This window comes from Scyliorhinus torazame, chromosome X (genome assembly GCF_047496885.1).
Source record: "Scyliorhinus torazame isolate Kashiwa2021f chromosome X, sScyTor2.1, whole genome shotgun sequence".
Classification (NCBI taxonomy): domain Eukaryota; kingdom Metazoa; phylum Chordata; class Chondrichthyes; order Carcharhiniformes; family Scyliorhinidae; genus Scyliorhinus; species Scyliorhinus torazame.
Genome location: NC_092738.1, coordinates 18,891,839 through 18,914,977, shown reverse-complemented (window position 1 = coordinate 18,914,977; position 23,139 = coordinate 18,891,839). Strand labels below are relative to the sequence as shown.

The 23,139-nt window shown below is 48.6% G+C and overlaps 2 protein-coding genes across 3 annotated transcripts in view; both read left to right on the top strand.

The window, feature by feature from the left end:
• Positions 1-4,909, top strand: part of smarcd1 (SWI/SNF related BAF chromatin remodeling complex subunit D1) — a 76,995-nt gene extending 72,086 nt beyond the window's left edge. For both annotated transcript variants that reach the window (XM_072493782.1, XM_072493783.1), the window contains exon 13: positions 1,871-4,909. In XM_072493782.1, the coding sequence (XP_072349883.1) occupies positions 1,871-1,924 (54 nt within the window). In that variant the 3' untranslated portion in view covers positions 1,925-4,909. The remainder of the gene's footprint in view (positions 1-1,870) is intronic.
• A 10,634-nt stretch (positions 4,910-15,543) lies between these two features.
• The window catches only part of LOC140405413 (glycerol-3-phosphate dehydrogenase [NAD(+)], cytoplasmic-like), a 46,142-nt gene continuing 38,546 nt past the window's right edge, over positions 15,544-23,139 (top strand). The window contains exon 1 of the mRNA XM_072493784.1: positions 15,544-15,666. Within this exon, the coding sequence (XP_072349885.1) occupies positions 15,623-15,666 (44 nt within the window). The 5' untranslated portion in view covers positions 15,544-15,622. The remainder of the gene's footprint in view (positions 15,667-23,139) is intronic.

Below are 23,139 nucleotides of genomic sequence, written 5' to 3'. Positions count from 1 at the left end.
AAACATTGGGGTTGAAGATCGAAACTAAAATATTGTGGGAAAACCTTTCTTGGAAAATTAACTTTCACAATCTACTAATTAATCATTTGACAGCATTCCAGGATTATGTTTTTTTTTTGGGCCTGCTTAGTTCATCAAATGTTATTCATCACGCACTGTTAAAAATCCAGTTATACCGAATTGAACAGAGATGGGCTGGGAGGGAAGTTGAAATTCTCCTTGATTTCAGTGATTGCCAGCCCCGGCAGAATCCTGAGTGAGCACACTGCAACTTTCGGATTTCCATGCCAATTTGTGCGTACCCGATATCCTGAAGCTTCAAAGGGGTAATGAAGGCAAATGCTGGCAGTTTGCCATCACCCCCACCCCCCACAAAATCCAGCCCGTTAACTGCAACATTGAAGGGAGGAAAAGCTGCCCTTCAGGACACTTCATTACTTTTGAGGCGTGGTCACTTGTAAAGTATGCACGGCCCTGCAATCTGTAAATATTAATTGGTCTTTAAATCCGTTAGTTGAGATAAGTGTTGACCAGGGTACCAGGATATTTCCCTGTTCATTGTGTCATGGAATCCTTGGGCCTATGTTTAGCATCCTGCAGCACTCCCTCAGTCCTGCAGTAAATTGTCAGGTTAGATTGGGTACAAGGCCTGGAATGAGGTTTGAGCCCTGAGCTGCTTCAGCCAAGAGTGATGCCAACTGAACCAAATTAACACCTAGACATGGGCTTCAAAGTTCAGTCTGACAGATTGAGCAATTGGGATAGATGAGCATTGGATGGCAGGTAATCTTTATTAGTGTCACAAGTCGGCTTGCATTAACACTGTAATGAAGTTACTGTGAAAATATGGATATAAGCTTCATTGCCCCCATCCTGTACATTCATTTGACTTAATTATCCTCGAGTCTTCCCCATCTGTTAAAAATAACAGTTATGACCTTTAAATCAATGTCATGAGCCCTGTTCATTTCTGGTTGTCAAATGTGGCCAACTTCCAATTGCTGTTTCTGTTCTCTGGAGTTAACTTTTTAAGGGGGGGGAAAAAATAACTACAACCAGACTTCCAACACCCAAGGTTAAAATTAGCAATTGCCGCAATGTCATCTACCATTTGTAGAAGCCAATTCCAAACTTCCTTTGTGGATCGAAGTGTTTGCTAATTTCACTCGAATGCCTGGCTTTAAGCTTCAGATTATGTTCTTGAAGCATTAATAACCCCCCCCCCCCAAAACTTCCTGGGCAATTCTCTGGCTCTGGACTTAAAGAAGGTAAATTGCAGGCAAGGTGATCGGGATCTAGACTACTTTTGTGGAGCACTATGACAGCACCTTGACCAACAGCAACAAAAAGGAGACCTTTGGGGTCTCTCCGTCGTGCCTCCTGCCATCACTCTTCCCAGTTCAATTCAGATATGCCAGTTGGTGTCTTCCGTATGTGACCTTAAACGGGCCAGCCTTAGGGCAGCACGGTGGTGCAGTGGTTAGCACTACTCCCTCATGGTGCCAAGGACCCGGGTTCGATCCCGACCCCATGTCACTGCCCATGTGGAGTTTGCACATTCTCCCCTTGTCTGCCTGGGTCTCGCCCCCACAACCCAAAGATGTGCAGGGTACGTGGATTGGCCGCGCTAAACTACCCCTTAATTGGAGGGGGGAAAAGAATTGGGTACTCTAAATTTAAAAAGGAAATGGGCCTTACTTTGGGCTGCCTTGTTGCTCACCGAGGAGGCCCAGGAGAACGTAGTGACGGGGACAGTGCGCCATTGCCTGCTGTTTCTGCCAAAGCCGGAGACATCAGAATGCACACGGGTTTTGTGTTGCAGTTGTTGCCCTAAAGCCCGATTAGCAACTTACTTTCTCCTTTGTTTTAGGTGCAGCAGAGACGACAGGAGCTTGAGCAAGCCCTCGGCATCCGTAACACATAAGCGATCTGTGTGGCCTCGTCCCATGAGTGGCAACAGTTGACATGAGATGTCTGGGTTCACGGTTGAACGCAGTTTTATAAGTGCACAAAGATTTCCGTTACAGTGTACAAACTGTAAAACTACATGCATCACTTGCACAAAATAAATCACCGCATAGCCCTTGTACTCCTGAAGTGTTCTTTGCTACCTTTTAGTACAACTGACATGTTCCCTTTATAAAACAGCATAGGATTAGAAAATAAAGTTAGCTTATATTGGCATTTGGGGAAGTATAAACCACAAGTGGTGACCTCAGTAACTATGTAAAATGGTATATAAATGACCTAGTCGTACTATTAATAGTGACACATTAGCAAACTAGATCTGACAGATTTAATGTTATACCTGCTTACTTTGCTGCATTTTGTTTTAGTGTAAGTGGCTTTGTGTTGAACGTGGCAAGTATTTTGACCACAAACTGTGATTCCAGCTACCTTCTTTGACATCTTTTTAGCAATGGAGTGTTCCTGAATGTCAGTGAGCCAGTGGTCTACTTCTTTACCCCTTCATGTCAGCGCTAAATTATGCCAACTGTTAGGGGCCATGCTAGGTTGCAACATTTTTTTTTTTAAAAACCCAAACAATCACTAGCTTGCAAGTAACATAGACTTATTAATTCTTCGACCTCCAATGCATTCTTCCTCTGTCTTGTTCCTTCTGAAAGCTGATTCTAATTTGACCGAAACATTGCTTTCCTTGTTTCATTTTCTCTGGTTTGAATTTCTTCTCGTTAGTATTTGACAAGCAACAAGTTACACGAGTTTAAAATGAGTTTTACTCTCAAATTAATGAATGACTTTAAAAATCACTCCAGTGCTGCTTTATATAACTGGGTCGAATGTATTTTGCGTTTTTCTTTATTCCTCCTGACTCCTATCAATGCCAGAAATGAAGGGATAATTTTGTCGGGCTTTAGACGAGAAAGCTGTTGTGTGCAATTCCAATGTAAAGATGGCCATCTTGGCTGTAGTTGCTTTATCTGGCGCATTGATAAAAGTTATTGCATATGTTCCCTTGTTCATGTATTGTTCAGTTCTTTAACTTAAAGATTTGTGTGCGCTGTTCCCCTAAACATCACCCTTGCACTTTGCATTAGTCTTAATAGAACTCAGTACAATTCTGTTGAGTGGCCATAGTAATAACTGTGGCAGGCTGGTGATGCTCGGGAACTTTTCAACACACACCTCAGTCTTGATCAAGGCACTAAATGGTCAGTCAATTTTTGTCCTTGCCATGTAACCTTTTACCTCTGTGAACATGCATGTAAATTCATGTAGCAGTGATCGAAACCCAGTCCGATGGTTGCACCAACTGCAACAATTGGACTAAGTTTTGGAAGAGCGCAGATTCATAGTCGTCAATATTTTGTAGTGATTTAAAGGTTAATTAGTTTGAAAAAGTGACGGGGTTACAAACTGATACGCAACCATTGTTGGTCTTTGCAGCAACATTGTAGCAGCTTATGCTGATCCATGTGTGATCCCTCTTCCATGTGAACCACATTATTAGCCATTATTAACTTTGTGACATTGAAATAAGTTTTTTTCACTTCGGCCCATTCTAACTCAATTCTACCATTCAACTTCGAAAGAGTTGATGCTATCTTCCAAAGTGGGGTAAACCGGGTTCCCCCAGCTCGCAATTTGAAAGAAATTAATTGCAAGGATGAATTGTACAAATCCCCATAGTTTGAACAAATGGGTGTGTACGCTTTAACCGTTAACATTAAGCAATTGCTTGTGCGCTACCCACCTGACAGACGGCACTCTAATGCCCTTTGTAGCTGCTTTGCCTACTGTCACTCTATCCAGCTCTTCGATAGTGATCAGCTGAAAGAGATAGTGGGAAGGTGAATTGTGCCAGGAGTTGGCTGAAAAAAATTGTTCTAAATTTAAAAAGTGCGATTTGTGCAACTAAATCTAAATGAGAATGGGACGGAGTTGTTCAACCTTCCCATGACGACCCCAATGTTTGTTTCTGCACCGTAAACTGAGAAGTCCTCAAGTTTTTTTAATCCTTGTTGATCTGGTGGCCATTTTAGAATTTTCTTCCTTTTTAAATTCTGTATCCCCAGGTGATCATTCATCTCCAAGAAATAATCTTTTTGTTTAAAATAAAAATGTCCCAAAAAGCGAGGTGCCTCAGTGGGGAAGGGTACCCTATGAAATGCTTACACCAAGCATGAATAGGTGAATAGTTCACTTGGTAATTTGATCTGAGTTGGCCTGGTTTTAGCTGGGGCAGGATTGAGGTCCGGCCATTGGCCTCCCATGTCCCCAGGCTGGAGAGCAAAAAGAATTAGCCAGACTTCCCTACTCCTGATCACTGCCTGGTCACTTCAGGAAAGTGCTCACGTGTGGGTATCCACTCCAATCCGTTCTTGTGGTCCTCCATCAGTGTTTACCACAGTGGTCCGTATCTAAGCTTGCTCATGGAGCTGGGCTGGGGGAGCTGCCCATTCCCATTCTACATTCCCAAATGTAGAAGAAATCGCTTCTCGGCCTTTTGGCTAAGATCAAGCGTCCGATCAAGCCCAAGATGAGGTGTGATGCCTTTTCTTGTCAGCTTGGATCTTGAATGTCTCTCTTGTGGGGACTGTGAAGTGGCTTCAATTTGAGTTGTTTTTTGGGGCAAGCAACGAGATGGATTAAGGGTTTGCCCTGTCCACTCTGCGCATTAGCTTTGTAACTTTAAGAATGGGATTAAAAAAAAATTAAATCTGAAGGTAATTGGGTTTCAAACTCTTCCTTGCCTTCACTCCAAGTATGGTATAACTGTGGTTAGGATGGGAGTAGTCACTAACAGAAGCTGTATTTAGACAGTTGAAGCTCTGCAGTTATTGCTGCAATAAACTGTATTTTTACTGAGTAGTATTTTGAGGGACCAGACTTTTGTACTGTACGCTTGTATGTGTCACTCAGTTTTAATAAAACCTTCAATACAGAATGTTGCTGTCTGATTTACTGTAGTGTACATCTGCATTTAATGCTAAATTGGGAAGCGGCTGGGTGTGCGTAGCAACGCAAGGCTGTTCCTGCAGCATTTTGATCCACATTTGCAAACTAATTCAATTCTTTTAACAAACGAATTGAGCTGCAGCTTCAAATGTTGAAGGGGGTTGCAATAGGTTTATATCCATTACAGTAACAAATGAGCAGGTTCTTGGAAATTACAGGAGGTCCCAATGTCACTCAATGTTATTCCAGAAGTGTTTTGGGTCTAGCCATATTCTGTGTTGGCAGATAAGCGGCCACCAACTTGTTACGCATGAGAAATTAACTGAATTGGTACATGTGAGAAGCCTAAAGTGTGATATTTCTTTTGGGATGGTGATGGGGATTACAAATTTGTTGAAATCAGACAGGCAATTAATGTTTATAGCTAATCACTGATGAATCCAGTTGGTGTATTCTGACGTTGCTGCATAAAACACAGAGGTTTTCCTCTTTCTCCACGCCAACAAAATTCCCCAATGTCCAAACAATCTGGGCTATCCGTATATGTGGGGGTAGAAATCTAAAATTTTACTGGTAGCAACTTAAGCTGTCTGCTTCACGGTTGTCTTATTGCAAAAACATCAATTCACCAAATATGTCTTGGTCTTTGACTTCTACTGGCTTCCGAAGGACTGACTGCACTTTCTGAAAACTTGATGACGTTGTGCACCTTTAATATACAAATATAGCGGTGCGGTGGTGCAGCGGTTAGCATTTCTGCCTCACGGTGCCAAAAACCCGGGTTCGGCCCTGGGTCACTGTCCGTGTGGAGTTTGCACTTTCTCCCCACGTCTGCGTGGGTCTTACCCCCACAACCCAAAGATGTGCAGGGTAGGTGAATTCGCCACGCTAAATTGCCCCTTAAATGGAAAAAGATAATTGGGTAATCTAAAGTAAAAAACAATATACAAATATACGTTTTTTTATATTGTCCCCCCCCCCCCCATTATCAAACATGCAGCCAGCATTCAAAATGAAAATCTAAATAATGTGATTTTCTAATACATGTCTCTTGTAGCACTTGAAACCTTTTGTTGAAAATCCAGCAAATTTGCCTTGAAGTGTTCAGTTGGGTAAACCGAAAGAGTGACATCAGTTCTTTTGCTTCTCGAGCCTGTTTTAATGGGTTCGCAGTGGGAAGCCTCAAGTGTGTCGATCCTCAGACGATTGAATATAAACCCTGCAATGTTCAGCGGCTGTTTGTTGCGAAGTGCGATTATGGTCAGTGAGACCCACCACTTGTAATTTCCACTGTAACGTCAATGATAAAGAGAACTTGACAGTGTGACCAAAATGACTTCAAATCTATGGTCGTCACATGGAGAACATTTGCTCGGAGTGCTGTCATTGATTGGCACTGTGATGCTCTGTCATTGCCACCTCTTGCTGTGCTATGGATTCTGTAGCATGCAGAGCCCTACAAACAGGAATGAGCTGGAATGACCAGTTTATGGTTGACCAGACCAGTGGGAGGGCTGCCCCGTTGTCAGCGTTATGGTCCTTGAGCAGGCAGATGGAGTCTCGGTTTAACCTCTCATCAAAAGGACAGAGGGAAAGGGAATTGAAAATGGATAGGAGCAAAAATATTTGCATTAACATTCTTGAATATGAAAGAGCCAGTCCGTAACTTAGGCAGTCAGTGAATGGTGTTGCACCAGCACCTTTTTGTCGACGGTGGCTTTGGAAGCTCAAGGGCGTGCATGGTCATGTAACTCCAGAGTCAGGTGGGGATTGACTCCCTCGTGCAAGATGCAAGCCCACCTCCGGGGGCCGTATGACTATTCAAATTGGAAAATTTTAAACTTGACTTCACAGTCGGCTAGCAGTTTATTACATTGATGTGAAGTTCCAAATGACATGGAGCTAAGTCCTGACTTTATGTGAAATTTGAATGCGTTTAATTTCTTTTGCCAAGCGGTATTGACTGATCATTCTAATATTGGCACGCTGTTCCAACATTGCGAGGATGTTGTGCTCGAGTTTCATCCCACCCCCACCCAACGTCCATGCACATATTTACAGCTACAAAGTGATCAGGAGTGCTCTTTTTCTCCCTCGATTGTTGAGGCCAATGCTAGTCCCTGAGTATCCATCCTGCATTGATCAGCGAACGCGAGCACAGACTGGACTACTTGCAAAGAATCATTTGTTCTTGCCCAACATTTGCCTGCATGAGCAGAGTTCCTTTATCACTGGGTAAGGTGCAACTAAGCGCAAAACTCCAATCTTCGAGCGCAAATCACACCCTACGGTAAAGTCAGTCATGGTGAAGTGGTAGCAGTTTTGTCTCTTGAGGCGAAAGGTCGTAGGTTAAAGTACCACTCGAAATTTGAGCGCACAATCTACGCTGACACGGCACTGTCAGAAGTGGATGAGAAGCTACGCCAAGGCCGTCTGCCACCTTATGTAAAAGATCCGATGCCACCATTCGAAGACGTATCGGTGAATTCTCCCTGGTGTCCTGCTCAATATCCATTTATCAACTGACACCTCAAACAGATGATCTGGTCAAAGTCACATTGCTGGATGGTGCAGTCCTTTTAAAGCTGCCAACAAGATGGATTAGCGAATACCCCTGCCTTGACTTCACTGCCAAGTTTCCCAACTCCCAGGGAACCCAGCCAGCAGTGTTTAAATTGGGCTCCAAATAGCAGAGTGCCTGATTTATCTATGCTCTGGTTTCCTCCTGCAGTCCAAAGATGTGCAGGTGGATTGGCCGTGCTAAATTGCCCCTTAGTGTTCAAAAAAGATGTGTAAGTTAGGTTAAGGGGTTATTGGGATAGGGTGGGAAGTGAGCTTGGGTGGAATACTCTTTCAGAGGGACAGTGCAGACTCGATGGGCCAAATGGCCTCCTGCACTGTAGGACTGTTGTGGGACCTTATTGCGCAAATTATCTCACGTTTCCTACACGATGAGAGTAATTATACTTCAAAGGCACTTCATTGGGACATCGTGAGGCTGTGAAAAGCACATTTTTCTTTTGCTGGTCTGACCCCAATATCTCTTGTTCAAGAACATCCTTAAAAGGTAAACCTTTGATTCCCCTCTCTGAACCTTTGTCATAGAGCTTGTACAGACACAGCAACCCAGCTCTGTCTCACCCGCAGGACTGCAACATTCATCAGCCACATCACGAGCCGTTCAATATGCCCATGTGAAAATGACGTGCGCATCAAAAGCCGTGCAGGTCTCTCCGACAGCCGCACTGTGGACAAGGCCTTTCTCTGGGCCCAGTGCACTTAAGCGCAAATGACAATGGCTGTGGCAGAGCAAGTCATTTCAATCTGAACAAGTGGATTGTGACTCAAATTTAATGAGGTCTGGATTTATTTTTCAAACTGTTTTGCAAATATGGCTGAAGGAAGAGGGTGGGGGGTGGGGGGGGGGGGGGTGGAATGTATGCTCATTTCAAACTGAGGAGTCTTGATAATTGGTGATTCATCCACTTTTGACACTTGTGTATGGAAAACACTTCCTACATTAAAACAGTGACTAATATACTTCAAAAGCAATTAATTGGCTTTAAGACACTTTGCGATGTTGGTGATAGTGGAACACAATATAAATGCAAGTATTTTATAATCTTTTACTGAACCACTTAAAGTAGGTGCAGAGGAGATTTACCAGAATGTTGCCTGGTATGGAGGGAAGATCTTATGAGGAAAGGCTGAGGGACTTGAGGCTGTTTTCGTTAGAGAGAAGAAGGTTAAGAGGTGACTTAACTGAGGCATACAAGATGATCAGAGGATTGGATAGGGTGGACAGTGAGAGCCTTTTTCCTCGGATGGTAATGTCCAGCACAAGGGGACATACCTTTAAATTGAGGGGAGATAGATATAAGACAGAGGTAGGTTCTTTACTCGGAGTGTAGTAAGGGCGTGGAATGCCCTGCCTGCAACAGTAGTAGACTCGCCAACACTAAGGGCATTCAAATGGTCATTGGATAGACATATGGACAATAAGGGAATAGTGTAGATGGGCTTTAGAGTGGTTTCACAGGTCGGCGCAACATCGAGGGCCGAAGGGCCTGTACTGCGCTGTAATGTTCTATGTTCTAGGTAGCAATGGGGGTGGCACATGGCACAGTGGTTAGCACTGGGACTGCGGTGCTGGGAACCCGGGTTTGAATCCTGGCCCTAGGTCACTGTCCGTGTGGTTTGCACATTCTCCCCCGGTCTGCGTGGGTTTCACCCCCACAACCTTTGCCCTTAGTGTTGGGTGGGGTTACTGGGTTATGGGAATCGGGTGGAGGTGTTGACCTTGGGTAGGGTGCTCTTTCCAAGAGCCGGTGCAGTCTCGATGGGCCGAATGGCCTCCTTCTGCACTGTAAATTCTATGTTAAACCCAAAGATGTGCGGGTAGGTGGATTGGCCACGCTAAATTGCCCCTTAATTGGAAAAAAAAAAATTGGGTACTCTATTTTTTTTTTAAGTAGGTAGCAATGATTGATAACTTGGAATTCAGACCAACTTCTCAAGTAATTAATAGTGGTGAGTGGTTAAATAATTGCAATCGAGACAAGGGACCTGATAATGAAGGCAGCAACTGAACCACTGATTTAATTATTGATTTCAAAGTCACTTCTGTTGATATCTGCTGTTTGTGAGGGGGGGGAGGAAGAAGGTAGTATTTAGTTTTACTTTGGTTGCATACACCAGTTTTCTTTGATCTCTAATCAGGTGACAGCTATCGTACTTTACCCTCCTTGGGTTGTGGGTTCATATCCAACTTCACAGGCCTGAGCACAGAATGTAGGCTGTTGCTCCAGGGCTGTGCTGAGGGAGTTCAAACAGAAAATCTCAGCAGATCTGGCAGCATCGGTAGAGCGACGAAGAGAGTTAATGATTCTAGTTCGTATGATGTGTTGGGTAGTTTAAAAATACCTTCTAAGACGGAGGTGACAATGAATATTTTTCTCAATGTTGTGACTCTCAGAGAGTGGTGGAGGCAGGGTCATTCAGTATTTTTAAGGCAGAGGTTGATCGATTCTTTTGGCGAGGCAATGGTAGAGTGACATTGTTTCTAGCCTACTAATCCAGAGACCCAGGGTAGTGCTCTGGGGCCCCGGTTTCGAATCCGACATTGGCAGTGGTAAAATTTGAATTCAGTGTAAAAAAAATCTGGAATTGTTGGGCTGGCACAGTGGTTAGCACTGCTGTGTCACCACACCAGGGACCCATCTGACCTTGGGTGACTGTACGGAGTTTGCACTTTCTCCCTGTGTCTGCGTGGGTTTCCTCCAGGTGCTCCAGTTTCTTTCCACAGTCCAAGGTTGTACAGGTTAGGTGGAGTTACATCGAACATACAGTGCAGAAGGAAGCCATTCGGCCCATTGAGTCTGCACCGACCCACTTAAGCCCTCACTTCCACCCTATCGCCGTAACCCAATAACCCCTCCTAACCTTTTTTTACATGGCCAATCCACCTAACCTGCACGTCTTTGGACTGTGGGAGGAAACCGGAGCACCCGGAGGAAACCCACGCAGGCACGGGGAGAACGTGCAGACTCCGCACAGACAGTGACCCAAGCCGGGAATCGAACCTGGGACCCTGGTGCTGTGAAGCAACAGTGCTAACTACTGTGCTATGTGTTGTGGAGACCCATCGGGTTCACTGATAGCCTTTAGAGAAGGAAATCTACTATCTTTACCTGGTCTGCCCTACATGTAACTCCAGGTCCACAGATAGGTGGTTGACTCTTTAAGTGCCCTCTAAAATGGCCGAGCGAGACACTCAGTTCAAGGGCAATTAGGGATGGGCAACAAATGCCGGCCCAGCCGGCGACGCCCACATGCCATGAATGAATTGTTTAAAAACAAGGTTACCAAGGGGATTAAGACGCTAAAAGATTTGTTTCTTCGGGGTCGGTTTGAAGGAACTGGAAGCGAAGTATGGGCTGGAGCAGGGGGAAATGTTTAGGTGCATGCAGGTTTGAGATTTTGCCAGGAAGGAGATACAGAGCTTCCCAGAGGAACCGGCCTGCACATTGCTGGAGGAGGTGTTGATGACAAGGGGACTGGAGAAGGGGGCCGTGTCACCGGTGTACGGAGCTATTTTGGAAGAGGAGTAGGCACCACTGGAAGGGAACAAAGCAAAGTGGGAGGAAGAGCTGAGAGAGGTTATGGAGGAGGGGTTCCGGTGTGAGGTGCTCCGGAGAATGAATGTCTCCACCTCGTGTGCGAGGTTGGGGCTGATACAGCTGAAGGTGGTGTACAGAGCACACCTCACGAGGGCGAGGATGAGCTGATTCTTTGAAGGAGTAGAGGATGTGTGTGAGCGTTGTGGGGGTTGCCGAACTTTTGTCCTAGATTAAGAACAATTTAATCTACACCCCATCATACTACCGTACTCCATGTACCTGTCCAATAGCTGCTTGAAGGTCCCAAGTGTTTCCGACTCAACTACTTCCACAGGCTGTGCATTCCATGCCCCCACTACTCTCTGGGTAAAGAACCTACCTCTGACATCCCTCCTATATCTTCCACCCTTCACCTTGTTGTGCGTTTTCTCTTTACTATGCTCTTTACTCTGGCTCTGTTCCAATTAGGGCAATCAGTGAATTAGCCTTTCTTTCTATGCTATCTCTATCCGAATGCTCAGAGTCACCAGGTGTCGAATGATACCACCACAAGTTTCAACCGGCTATCGATCAAAGAGCCAAACACCAGTTAGTTAGTTCAAGGAAGGTCAAGGGTACTTTATTTACAGACAATCAATCATGCAACATAAACACTACTAGTTAACTACACCTATTACTAAGACAACCTGTACTTCGGGCACCCGGCTTAGGTCAGGAAACAGTGGCCGCTGTTCAGGATCTCTTGGGTTCGAAGTGGTACCTGCTGCTCGGCTGGGCTCGTCCTTCTGGTAGTGGGCATTGAACTCGAACTTGCTTCTGGTGTTGCTGCAGTTGGCAATGGCATTGACCAGGGTACCAAGGCCAAAAGAGAGCGAGCATATGGCAAACTTTTCCTTTATACTTGTGGGCTTTCGCGCTCTTTTGGTCGGTCCTTCGATTTGGGCCTTACTATTTGCATGATCCCTGATCACTGTTCGATTCCTTAGCCAATAAGAGGGTGGGGATCTGGATGACTGGGCATGTCTCAAGTGGTCATTGACCCCGTTGTTTGCGTTTCCCTTGGACAGGGAGTGGCGCCGAATTGTCTGGGACTGTCCCGGTTGCTGGAGTACCAGTCCTTTGTGTTGGGGGAGATGGGCCATCACCTGCTAATCGGTCTGATTAACATGCTAATGGGACGGGGTTTCGATACCGTCTGGACTTTGCAGACGAATATGCATTTCAGACTCAGAACCTGCCTGACTCTTGGCTTGTCCATTTTTCCCATCAGTCTTTGCGAGTTGCTCTGTGCTTAGTTGGAAGTGGCCATGTCAGATGGCTACACTCCGTCCTCGTGATCCATAACGTGAAGCGTGAAGGATCGCAATACTGGGTCTTCTTTGTTCTCTTGGGATGCCGGGTACCCTTAACCAAGGACAGGTTCTACTCTACTCTGTCCTATGTGTCCAAAAACATTTACCTAATTTCCCTAAGCAACATATGTCTAAGAATCTCTAGGGGGCCATTTAGCATTCAGTAAAAGGGGAACCTCTAACTGTCTCAAACGAGACTACACTCATGCTGCTATTTACAATCCAAAAACTTATGTTACAATACAAAAAAATATCCGATAGCGGTATCGCATTTCTTCCTATCACTGAGACTTACATACACAGAAAAATAAACCGCGGAATTTATTAAAGAAAAGGTTCAGAAAGAGGGTGGGGATCTGGATGACTGGGCGTGTCCCAAGAGGTCATTGACCCCGTTGTTTGCGTTTCCCTTGGACAGGGAGTGGCGCCGAATTGTCTGGGACTGTCCCGGTTGCTGGAGTACTAGTCCTTTGTGTTGGGGGAGATGGGCCATCACCGGCCTGATTAACATGCTAATGGGACGGGGTTTCGATACCGTCTGGACTTTGCTGACGAATATGCATTTCAAGCTCATTCAAGCTCAGAACCTGCCTGACTCTTGGCTTGTCCATTTTACCCATCAGTCTTTGCTAGTTGCTCTGTGCTTAGTTGGAAGTGGCCATGTCAGATGGCTACAACCTTAAATTTATATCCCCTTGTAATGGTTTGTTCCACCCAGGGAAAAAGTCTCTGACAGTCTACTCTATCTATTCCCCTGATCATCTTATAAACCTCTATCAAGTCTCCCCTCATCCTTCACCGTTCTAATGAGAAAAGGTCCAGCACCCTCAACCTTTCCTCGTAAGACCTACTCTCCATTCCAGGCAACATCCTGGTAAATCTCCTTTGCACCTTTTCCAAAGCTTCCACATCCTTCCTAAAATGAGGTGACCAGAACTGCGCACACTACTCCAAATGTGGCCTTACCAAGGTTTTGTACAGCTGCGTCATCACCTCACGGCTCTTAAATTCAATCCCTCTGCTAATGAACGCTAGCACACCATAGGCCTTCTTCACAGCTCTATCCACTTGAGTGGCAACTTTCAAAGATCTATGAACAGAGACCCCAAGATCTCTCTGCTACTCCACATTGCCAAGAACCCTACCGTTAACCCTGTATTCCGCATTCATATTTGTCCTTCCAAAATGGACAACCTCACACTTTGCAGGGTTAAACTCCATCTGCCACTTCTCAGCCCAGCTCTGCATCCTATCTATGTCTCTTTGCAGCCGACAACAGCCACAATTCCACCAATCTTCGTATCGTCTGCAAATTTACTGACCCACCCTTCAACTCCCTCATCCAAGTCATTAATGAAAATCACAAACAGCAGAGGACCCAGAACTGATCCCTGCGGTACTCCACTGGTAACTGGGATCCAGGCTGAATATTTGCCATCCACCACCACTCTCTGACTTCTATCGGTTAGCCAGTTCGTTATCCAACTGGCCAAATTTCCCACTATCTCATGCCTCCTTACTTTCTGCAGAAGCCTACCATGGGGAACAATGTACAGAATATATAGTTAGAAAGGAGGTGGAGCAGAATAGAAGACCAAGGATATTATATAAATGCAAGTCTTTCCTTCGGGAGTATACAGCAGTTGTCAGATTGGGATGAGCAGTGGAATTGATGCATCCTCACGCTAGTGGGAGCAGAAGAAGGCCATTCGGCCCATCGAGTCTGCTCTGCCATTCAATGGGATCATGACTGATATATGATAATCCTCAACTCCACTTTCCCACCTTATCCCCATAACCCTCGATTCCCTCACTGATTAAAATCTGTCTGTCTCGGCCTTGAACATACTTAACGACCCAGCCTCTACAGCTCTCTGCGGTAAAGAATTCCACAGATTCACTCCCCTCTGAGAAATTCCTCCTCATTTCTGTCTGAAATGGGCGACCCCCTCACTCTGAGATGATGCCCTCTGGTCCTAGACTCTCCCACAAGAGGAAACAACTTCTCAGTGGCACAGTGGTTAGCACTGCTGCCCCACAGTGCCAGGGTCTCGGGTTCAATTCTGATCTTGGGTGAATTGCATGTTCTCCCCGTGTCTGCGTGGGTTTCCTCCGGGTGCTCCGGTTTCCTCCCACAGTCCAAAGATGTGCAAGTTAGGTGGATTGGTCATGATCAATTGCCCCTTGGTATCCAGGGATGTGCAGGTTAGGTGTGGTTATGGGGTTACAGGGAGCCTGCTGAGGATGCTCTTTCAGAGAGTCGGTGCTGACTAGATGGGCTGAATGGGCTCCTTCCGCACTGTAGGGATTCTATGATCTATCCTGTCAAGCCTCCTGAGAATGCTACATGTCTCGCTGGTCACCTCTCATTCTTGTAGACCCCAGTGAGTACAGGCTCAACCTCCCCTCGTAAAAATAATACCCGGGATCAACCGAGTGAAGCTTCTCTAGGCTGCTTTCAATGAATGGCAGTATATCTTTCCTGAGCTAACATACAGTGCAGAAGGAGGCCATTCAGCCCATCGAGCCTGCACCGACCCATTTAATCCCTCACTTCCACCCTATCCCCGTAACCCAATAACCCCTCCTAACCTTTTTGGACACTAAGGGACAATTTATCATGGCCAATCCATCTAACAGCACGTCTTTCGGGACCTGTGGGAGGAAACCGGAGCACCCGGAGGAAACCCACGCAGACACGGGGAGAACGCGCAGACTCCCCACAGGCAGTGACCCAAGCCTGGAATCGAACCTGTGACCCTGGCGCTGTGAAACCACTGTGCTAACCACTGTGCTATCGTGCTGCCCACTATAGATAAGGGAACCAATACTGTTCACAGTCTCGAATATCTCGGGGACAAAATTGCGAGACCTTGAACTTGGAATTAATGCTCCAGTGTATTTTTTTTTAATTTACAATCTAGACAGGGTTTTTTTTTAAAATCTGAACTGTAGCCAGGCTTTACTGGTGTTTCAGGAATTCAGTCCCTTTTCCCCTGTACGTTATTTTTGAGTTCACGGCTCCTTGAAAAGCTGCTGCTGTGAATACAAGTGGCCACGATTGCTGAGCAATGGAATAAAGCCTGTTTGGCCTGAAGCCCAGCCAATGAGCGGGTTTGAGGGAGGTGGGAGAGAGAGGTGTGTGTGTGTGTGTTTTGTCCCTTGGCCAGGAATGAGCTGCGGCAGAGCAAGAGTGTCCTGAGCTCCCGTCTCAAACAACAGCAACACACCATGGCTTCTCCTATTAAAGTCTGTATCGTTGGATCTGGCAACTGGTAGGTATGAGTCAGCCCCTGCTTGAGGCTGGATCATATACATTTGTTGCATTGTCATTTCACGCATGTATGTTTCATGTTGATGAGCGGATACTAGAGATTGTGCATTTCCAACGCACAGCACATGTCACCCAGTTAAAATTGGCATTGGTCAGTTCCCATTTCTTTGCACTGTAGAGATCCAGGGCGATTTGTTAGGGAAAGATACATTACAGGGAATCGTTCAAATATTTATATCTCTGAGTGCACTGCCTTCATACCATTTATGGCATTTTCTAGCTCTTAATCAGTTCTGTACTCCAAAATAATACTAACCAGAAGTTTAGTCTGTGTTCAGTTGGAGCTAGTTTTTAAAATGTTTTTGAAGCTGCTGAATACTGCTGCACATTCGGTGTCTGGGAAACGTAAGACTGAAGGAGGCCATTCGGCCCTCGAGCCTGTTCTGCTCAGCAGGTACCTACATATGAAGGGAACTCGCTGAATGGTTTAAATCAAACTGGGAAACTCTTGGGGCATATTTCCAAGTTGCAGGCCATCTGCAGTACTGTGCTCAGTTGTTGGCACCATACCCTCAGGGAGGTTACGAGCCTTGGAGGGAACACAATGGTGATTAACCATAATAATTCCAATTCTCTTCCGGCACCAAGTGGTTACACTGAGACAGATTTTCATCAGTTTCCACAGCGAGTAATTCGAGTAACACATAACATAATTCGAGCTAAGCTATTCAGGGGTTAAATCAGAAAAAGAAAGTCTTGCACACCACGGATGGTGGAAATTCGGAACTCTTGCTCCCATAATGCTGTTGTTACTGGCGTCCAACTGAATTGCGCAAGTCTGGCTGCTGGATGTGTGTCGGGTGGTTTAAAAACGACAGAATTGTTACGGTGCAGAAGGGGGCCGTTTGGCCCATGGTCTCTGCACCAGCTCCCCAAATGCGCATCATGATTTACTGCTATTCCCCTACCTTTTCCCCCATACCCCCCGACGAACAGCTCCTCAGCTATTGTCATGAAATCACCGAGCAGAAACTTATAGCCAGGTTCCGCACACATGAGTGCGGCCTCAACCGGGACCTGGGACTCATGTCACATTACATTCATCCCCCACCATCTGGCCTGCAAAATCCTACCAACTGTCCCGGCTTGACTTATTCCTTGCCCAGTGAAGCAGTTGAGGCTCCTTCTTTAAACATTTTTAAGATAAAGATAGATAGTTTTTTGACGAATAAAGGGATTAAGGGTTATGGTGTACGGGCCGGAGAGTGGAGCTGAGTCCACAAAAGATCAGCCATGATCTCATTGAATGGCGGAGCAGGCTCGAGCGGCCAGATGGCATACTCCTGCTCCTAGTTCTTATGTTCTTATGACACAATTCACACCTCTTTAACCTGGGGTTACCCCATCTCTGGATCTGTAAAGATTTAATCACCTGCTAATAGTCGCATTCCAAGCATTGTCTGGCATCTTTGAATTTGTCTATATATATGTTTCTGGAACATACCTCTTCATTCACCTGAGGAAGGAGCAGCGCTCCGAAAGCTAGTGACATCGAAACAAACCTGTTGGACTTTAACCTGGTGTTGTAAGACTTCGTACTGTGCTCACCCCAGTCCAACGCCGGCATCTCCACATCATTGTCATGAAAGGCTTTCACTGTACCTCAAATCCCTCTCCCGACCCCCTTTACGCAAACTTAATCTTTTCCAACCGGAGAAACACGAACAGGTCCTCCAACCAGGCCTCAGCCCCCGGTGGAGTGTCCAACCTCCAATTCAAAATCATCTGTTGTGGGACAATCGGTGGGGCGAAGACCGCAAAATCGGCCCCCTTCCCCTCCAGGACCATAGAAAGCATCCGATCGGGCTGCATCACAGCCTGGTATGGCAACTGCTCGGCCCAGGACCGCAAGAAACTTCAGAGAGTCGTGAACACCGCCCAGTCCATCACACAAACCTGCCTCCCATCCATTGACTCCATCTACATCTCCCGCTGCCAGGGGAAAGCGGGCAGCATAATCAAAGATCCCTCCCACCCGGCTTACTCACTCTTCCAACTTCTTCCATCGGGCAGGAGATACAGAAGTCTGAGAACACGCACGAACAGACTCAAAAACAGCTTCTTCCCCGCTGTCACCAGACTCCGAAATGACCCTCTTATGGACTGATTTCATTAACACTACACCCTGTCTGCTTCATCCGATGCCAGTGCTTATGTAGTTACATTGTATATGTTGTGTTGCCCTATTATGTATTTTCTTTTATTCCCTTTTCTTCTCATGTACTTAATGATCTGTTGAGCTGCTCATAGAAAAATACTTTTCACTGTACCTCGGTACACGTGACAATGAACAAATCCAATCCAATCCAATCCAGCAGCGCCGGTACCTCCGAGACCCCAAAGATCGCCACCATGGGGCCCGGCTTCACCTCAGCCCCCACTATCCGTGATAAGGTCCCGAACACCGCCTCCCAGAAGCTCTCCAACGTCTCGCAGCCCCAGAATATGTGAATGTGATTCGCCGGGCCCCGCCCATATTTCTCTCATCCATCCGCTACCCCCGGGAAGAACCCACTCACCCGAGCCTGGGTCATGTGTACCACTTTAAACTGAATCAAAGGGCAGCACAGTGGCGCAGTGGTTAGCACTGCTGCCTCACGGCGTCGAGATCCCAGGTTCGATCCCGGCCCTGGGTCGCTGTCCGTGTGGAGTTTGCACATTCTCCCCGTGTCTGCGTGGGTTTCGCCCCCACAACCCAAAGATGTGCAGGGCAGGTGGATTGGCCACGCTAAATTGCCCCTTCATTGGAAAGAAATAATTGGGTGCTCTAAATTTATATTAAAATAATAAACCAAAGCAAGCTCATTCTAGCACAGGAGGAAGTTGAGTTCACTCGCTGCATGGCCTCACACTAGAGCCCCATCCTATCTCCCTCCCTAACTCCCCCTCCCATTTCCGCTTGATTCTTTCCACCAGCACCTCACCCTGCTCTCCCAATCACATGTATATGTCCCCAATCCTGCCCTCCCCATCTCATCTGGGAGCAGCAGTTTCTCCAGCAGCGTATACTCCAGTAGGTGGGGGAACATGGGTAGCCTGTTATGCGCAAAGTCCCTCACCTGCCAGTACCTAAACTCACCCCCCCCCCCCCCCCCCACCTCGGTATTCAAACCTCTCCCGCAGCTCACCCAACCCAGCGAATTTCCCATCCGAGAGCATATCCCTGACCCGCTTCAACCCCTCCTCCTTCTGCCGCCTGTACCCCCACCCCCCCTCCCCCTAGCTTAAACCTGTGGTTCCTACACAGTGATGTCAGCACCAACATGTGACTCAGCTTAAATCTGTGTCCATTTAGCGAGTTCCCTTCATATGTAGGTGCAGGAAGAGACTATTTAGCCCCTCAAACCTGTTCTGCTATTCAGTGAGATCATGGCTGATCTGTGACCTGACTCCTTGGGCGGGATTCTCCCCTACCCAGCGGGGCGGGGGGTCCCGGCGTGATGGAGCGGTGGGAACCACTCCGGCGTCGGGCCGCCCTTTAGGGGCCAAGCCCTCACCACGAGGGGCTAGGCTCGCGCTGGAGTGGTTTCCGCTCCACCGGCTGGCGTGGAAGGCCTTTGGCGCCAGGCCAGACAGGGCCGAAAGGACTTCGCCGGCCTGCGTAAGTCCACACATGTGCGGGAGCGTCAGCGGCTGCTCACGGCATCCCCGCGCATGCGCAGGGGAGGGGGTCTCTTCCGCCTCTGCCATAGTGAAGACCATGGTGAAGGCGGAAGAAAAAGAGTGCCCCCACGGCACAGGCCCGCCCGCGGATCAATGGGCCCCAATCACGGGCCAGGCCACCGTGGGGGCTCCCCCCAGGACCCCGGAGCCCGCCCATGCCGCCTACTCCCGCCGGTAAGGTAGGTGGTTTAATCCTAAAGGGTTGGCAGCGGCGGGACTTCGGCCCATCGCGGGCCGGAGAATCGCCGGGGGTGGGCTCGCCGCGATTCCCGCCCCCGCCGAATCTCTGGTGGTGGAGAATTCGGGACACGGCGGGGGCGGGATTCACGCCAGCCCCCGGCGATTCTCTGACCCGGTGGGGGGTCGGAGAATCCCGCCCCATGTACCCGTTTCCCCCCCATAGAATCATAGAATAGAATCAGCGAATCCCTACAGTGATGAAGGAGGCCATTCAGCCCATTGAGTCGGCACCAATCCTCTGAAAGAGCACCCTACGTAGGCCAAATCCCCCACCCTATCCCTGTTACCCCACCTCGGGCCAATCCACCTAACCTGCCCATCTTTGGACTGTGGGAGGAAACCGGAGCACCCGGAGGAAACCCACGCACACACGGGGAGAACGTGCAGACTCCGCACAGACAGTGACCCAAGCTGGGAATCGAACCTGGGTCTCTGGCGCTGTGAGGCAGCTGTGCTAACCACTGTGCCACCATGCTGCCCCCATATCTTTAACAATTTAATTTTTAAAAAATGAACAATTGGTCTAGCATTAATTGCCATTTGTGGGAGCAAGTTCCAAACTTCTTCCACCCCTTGTGAATCAAAGAGTCTAATTTCACAAACAAAACATGTCAGATCCTGAGGGGTGTTGACAGGGTGGATGTGGAGAGGATGTTTCCTCTTGTGGGAGAATCTAAAACTAGGGGGTCACTGTTTAAAAATAAGGGGCGTAATTCTCCGACCCCCCGCCGGGTCGGAGAATGGCCGTTGGCCGCCGTGAATCCCGTCCCCGCCGAAGTCTCCGGTACCGGAGATTGGGCGGGGGCGGGAATCGGGCCGCGCCGGTTGGCGGGACCCCCCGCTCAATTCTCCGGCCCGGATGGGCCGAAGTCCCGCCCAGAAATTGCCTGTCCCGCCGGCGTAAATCAAACCTGGTATTTACCGGCGGGACCAGGCGGCGCGGGCGGGCTCCGGGATCCCGGGGGGGTCGCGGGGCGATCTGGCCCCGGGGGGTGCCCCCACGGTGGCCGGGCCCGCGATCGGGTCCCACCGATCCGCGGGCGGGCCTGTGTCGTGGGGGCACTCTTTCCCTTCCGCCTCCGCTACGGCCTCCACCATGGCGGAGGCGGAAGAGACTCTCCCCACTGCGCATGCGCGGGAAACTGTCGGCGCCCGCTGACGCTCCCGCGCATGCGCCGGGAAACTGACAGTGGCCGCTGACGCTCCCGCGCATGCGCCGCATTTCCACGCCAGCTGGCGGGGCAACAAACGCCATTTCTGCCAGCTGACGGGGCGGAAATCCCTCCGGCGCCGGCCTAGCCCCTCAATGTTGGGGCGCAGCCCCCAAAGATGCGGAGCATTCCGCACCTTTGGGCCGGCGCGATGCCCGTCTGATTGGCGCCGTTTTTGGCGCCAGTCGGCGGACATCGCGCCGTTGGTGGAGAATTTCGCCCAAGGGGTCGCTCATTTCGGACGGAGCTGAGGAGAATTATTTTCTCTCAGAGGGGGGTGAGTCTCTGGAACTTTCTTCCTCAGAAGGCAGTGGAAGCAGAATCTTTGACTATTTTTGAGGCAAAGGTGGATAGATTCTTGGTAAGCAAGGGGGTGAAAGGTTACCGTGGGTAGGCGGGATGCAGATTTGAGATTATCAGATCAACCACGATCTTATTGAACAGCGGAGCAGGCTCGAGGGGCTGAATGGCCTTCTGCTCCTTATTCGTATGCTCGTTTGAAAGTTCTTGGCTCTAATGTTTAGACTCCTAGTCCTAGGACCTATGTACTCGTTTCCCTTAATACCTCAAAATTCGATCAGATCACCTTTTAACCTTCTAAACTTCATGTCATTTTTGCCGTGTCCAGGGGCGGGATTCTCCGACCCCCCACCGGGTCGGAGAATCGCCGGGGGATGGCGTGAATCCTGCCCCCGCCGGTTGCCGAATTCTCCGGCACCGGATATTTGGCGGGGGCGGGAATCACGCCGGTTGGCGGCCCCCCCCGCCCCCCCCCCCCCCCCCCCCCCCGGCGATTCTCCGGCCCGCAATGGGCTGAAGTCCCGCCACTGTCAACCCACGCCAGCCGGCGTGGATTGAACCACCTTTGGGACAGCGGGGGACGGCGGCACGGGTGGGCTCCGGGGTCCTGGGGGGGGGGCGCGGGGCGATCTGGCCCCGGGGGGTGCCCCCACGGTGGCCTGGCCCGCGATCGGGGCCCACCGATCCGCGGGCGGGTCTGTGCCGTGGGGGCACTCTGGCGGAGGCGGAAGAGACCCCCTCCACTGCGCATGCGCTGGGATGCCGTGAGCGGCCGCTGACGCTCCCGCACATGCGCCGCCCGGCAAAGTCAGTTTCGCGTCAGCTGGCGGGGCACCAAAGGCCTTTCCCGCCAGCTGGCGGGGCGGAATTCAGTCCGGCGCGGGCCTAGCCCCTCAAGGTGAGGGCTCTGCCCCTCAAGATGCGGAGACTTTCGCACCTTTGGGGTGGCGCGATGCCGGACTGATTCGCGTTGTTTCTGGCGCCGGTCGGCGGACATCGCGCCGATACCGGAGAATCCCGCCCAATGTCTTTTTTGGTGTTGCGAATTTGGCTGTATGTAGAGACTAAGTTGTTTGGAATAAAGAATGGTACTGAACAGTGACCACAGTAGCTTTGGGTCCAAATGAAAATCAATGCCATGTTTAGCAGAACATAAGCAATGGGCAGCACGGCAGCACAGTGGTTAGCACTGTTGCTTCACAGCTCCAAGGTCCCAGGTTCAATTCCCGGCTTGGGTCACTGTCTGTGCGGAGTCTGCACGTTCTCCGTGTCTGCGTGGGTTTCCTCCGGGTGCTCCGGTTTCCTCCCACAAGTCCCGAAAGACGTGCTTGTTAGGTGAATAGGACATTCTGAATTCTCCCTGTGTGTACCCGAACAGGCGCCGGAATGTGGCGACGAGGGGATTCTCACAGTAACTTCATTGCAGTGTTAATGTAAGCCTACTTGTGACAATAATAAAGATTATTATTATTAGTAGGCCATTAGGTCCTTCGAGCTGCTCTGCCATTTGATACAACCACAGCTGATCTCCCTCAGCTCCACTTTTCCACTGTTTCCTTTTGCTCCTTGATTCCCTTCTGCCCTCCTCCCCCTCCTTTTTTTTAACCACTCTGTACTGTTCCTGGGCACTGTTCCTACGCCCCTTCTGTTGGCCCTGTTCTGTGAGCACTTGAAAATCTTGCTCTCCCATATTTCAGAGGCAGGAAAACGGGTACTTGCTGAGCGGCAACCGTTAGATTCCCAATTTAGTGATTTAAATGTCAGTGATCGGGTCGGCATTTGATGCATCCTGAAGATGCATTGCAAAGAAGATTCCTCCTATTTAAAGTATGACAAATCTTTTTTAGCAGCCCTGTTGACAGTCGACAGTGTCAATCTAAAAGTGAAGTCCAAAACAAAGGTGACCATATCGATTGTTTTAAAAACCCATCTGGTTCACTAATGTCCTTTAGGGAAGGAAATCTGCCGTCTTACCCGGTCTGGCCTACACGTGACTCCAG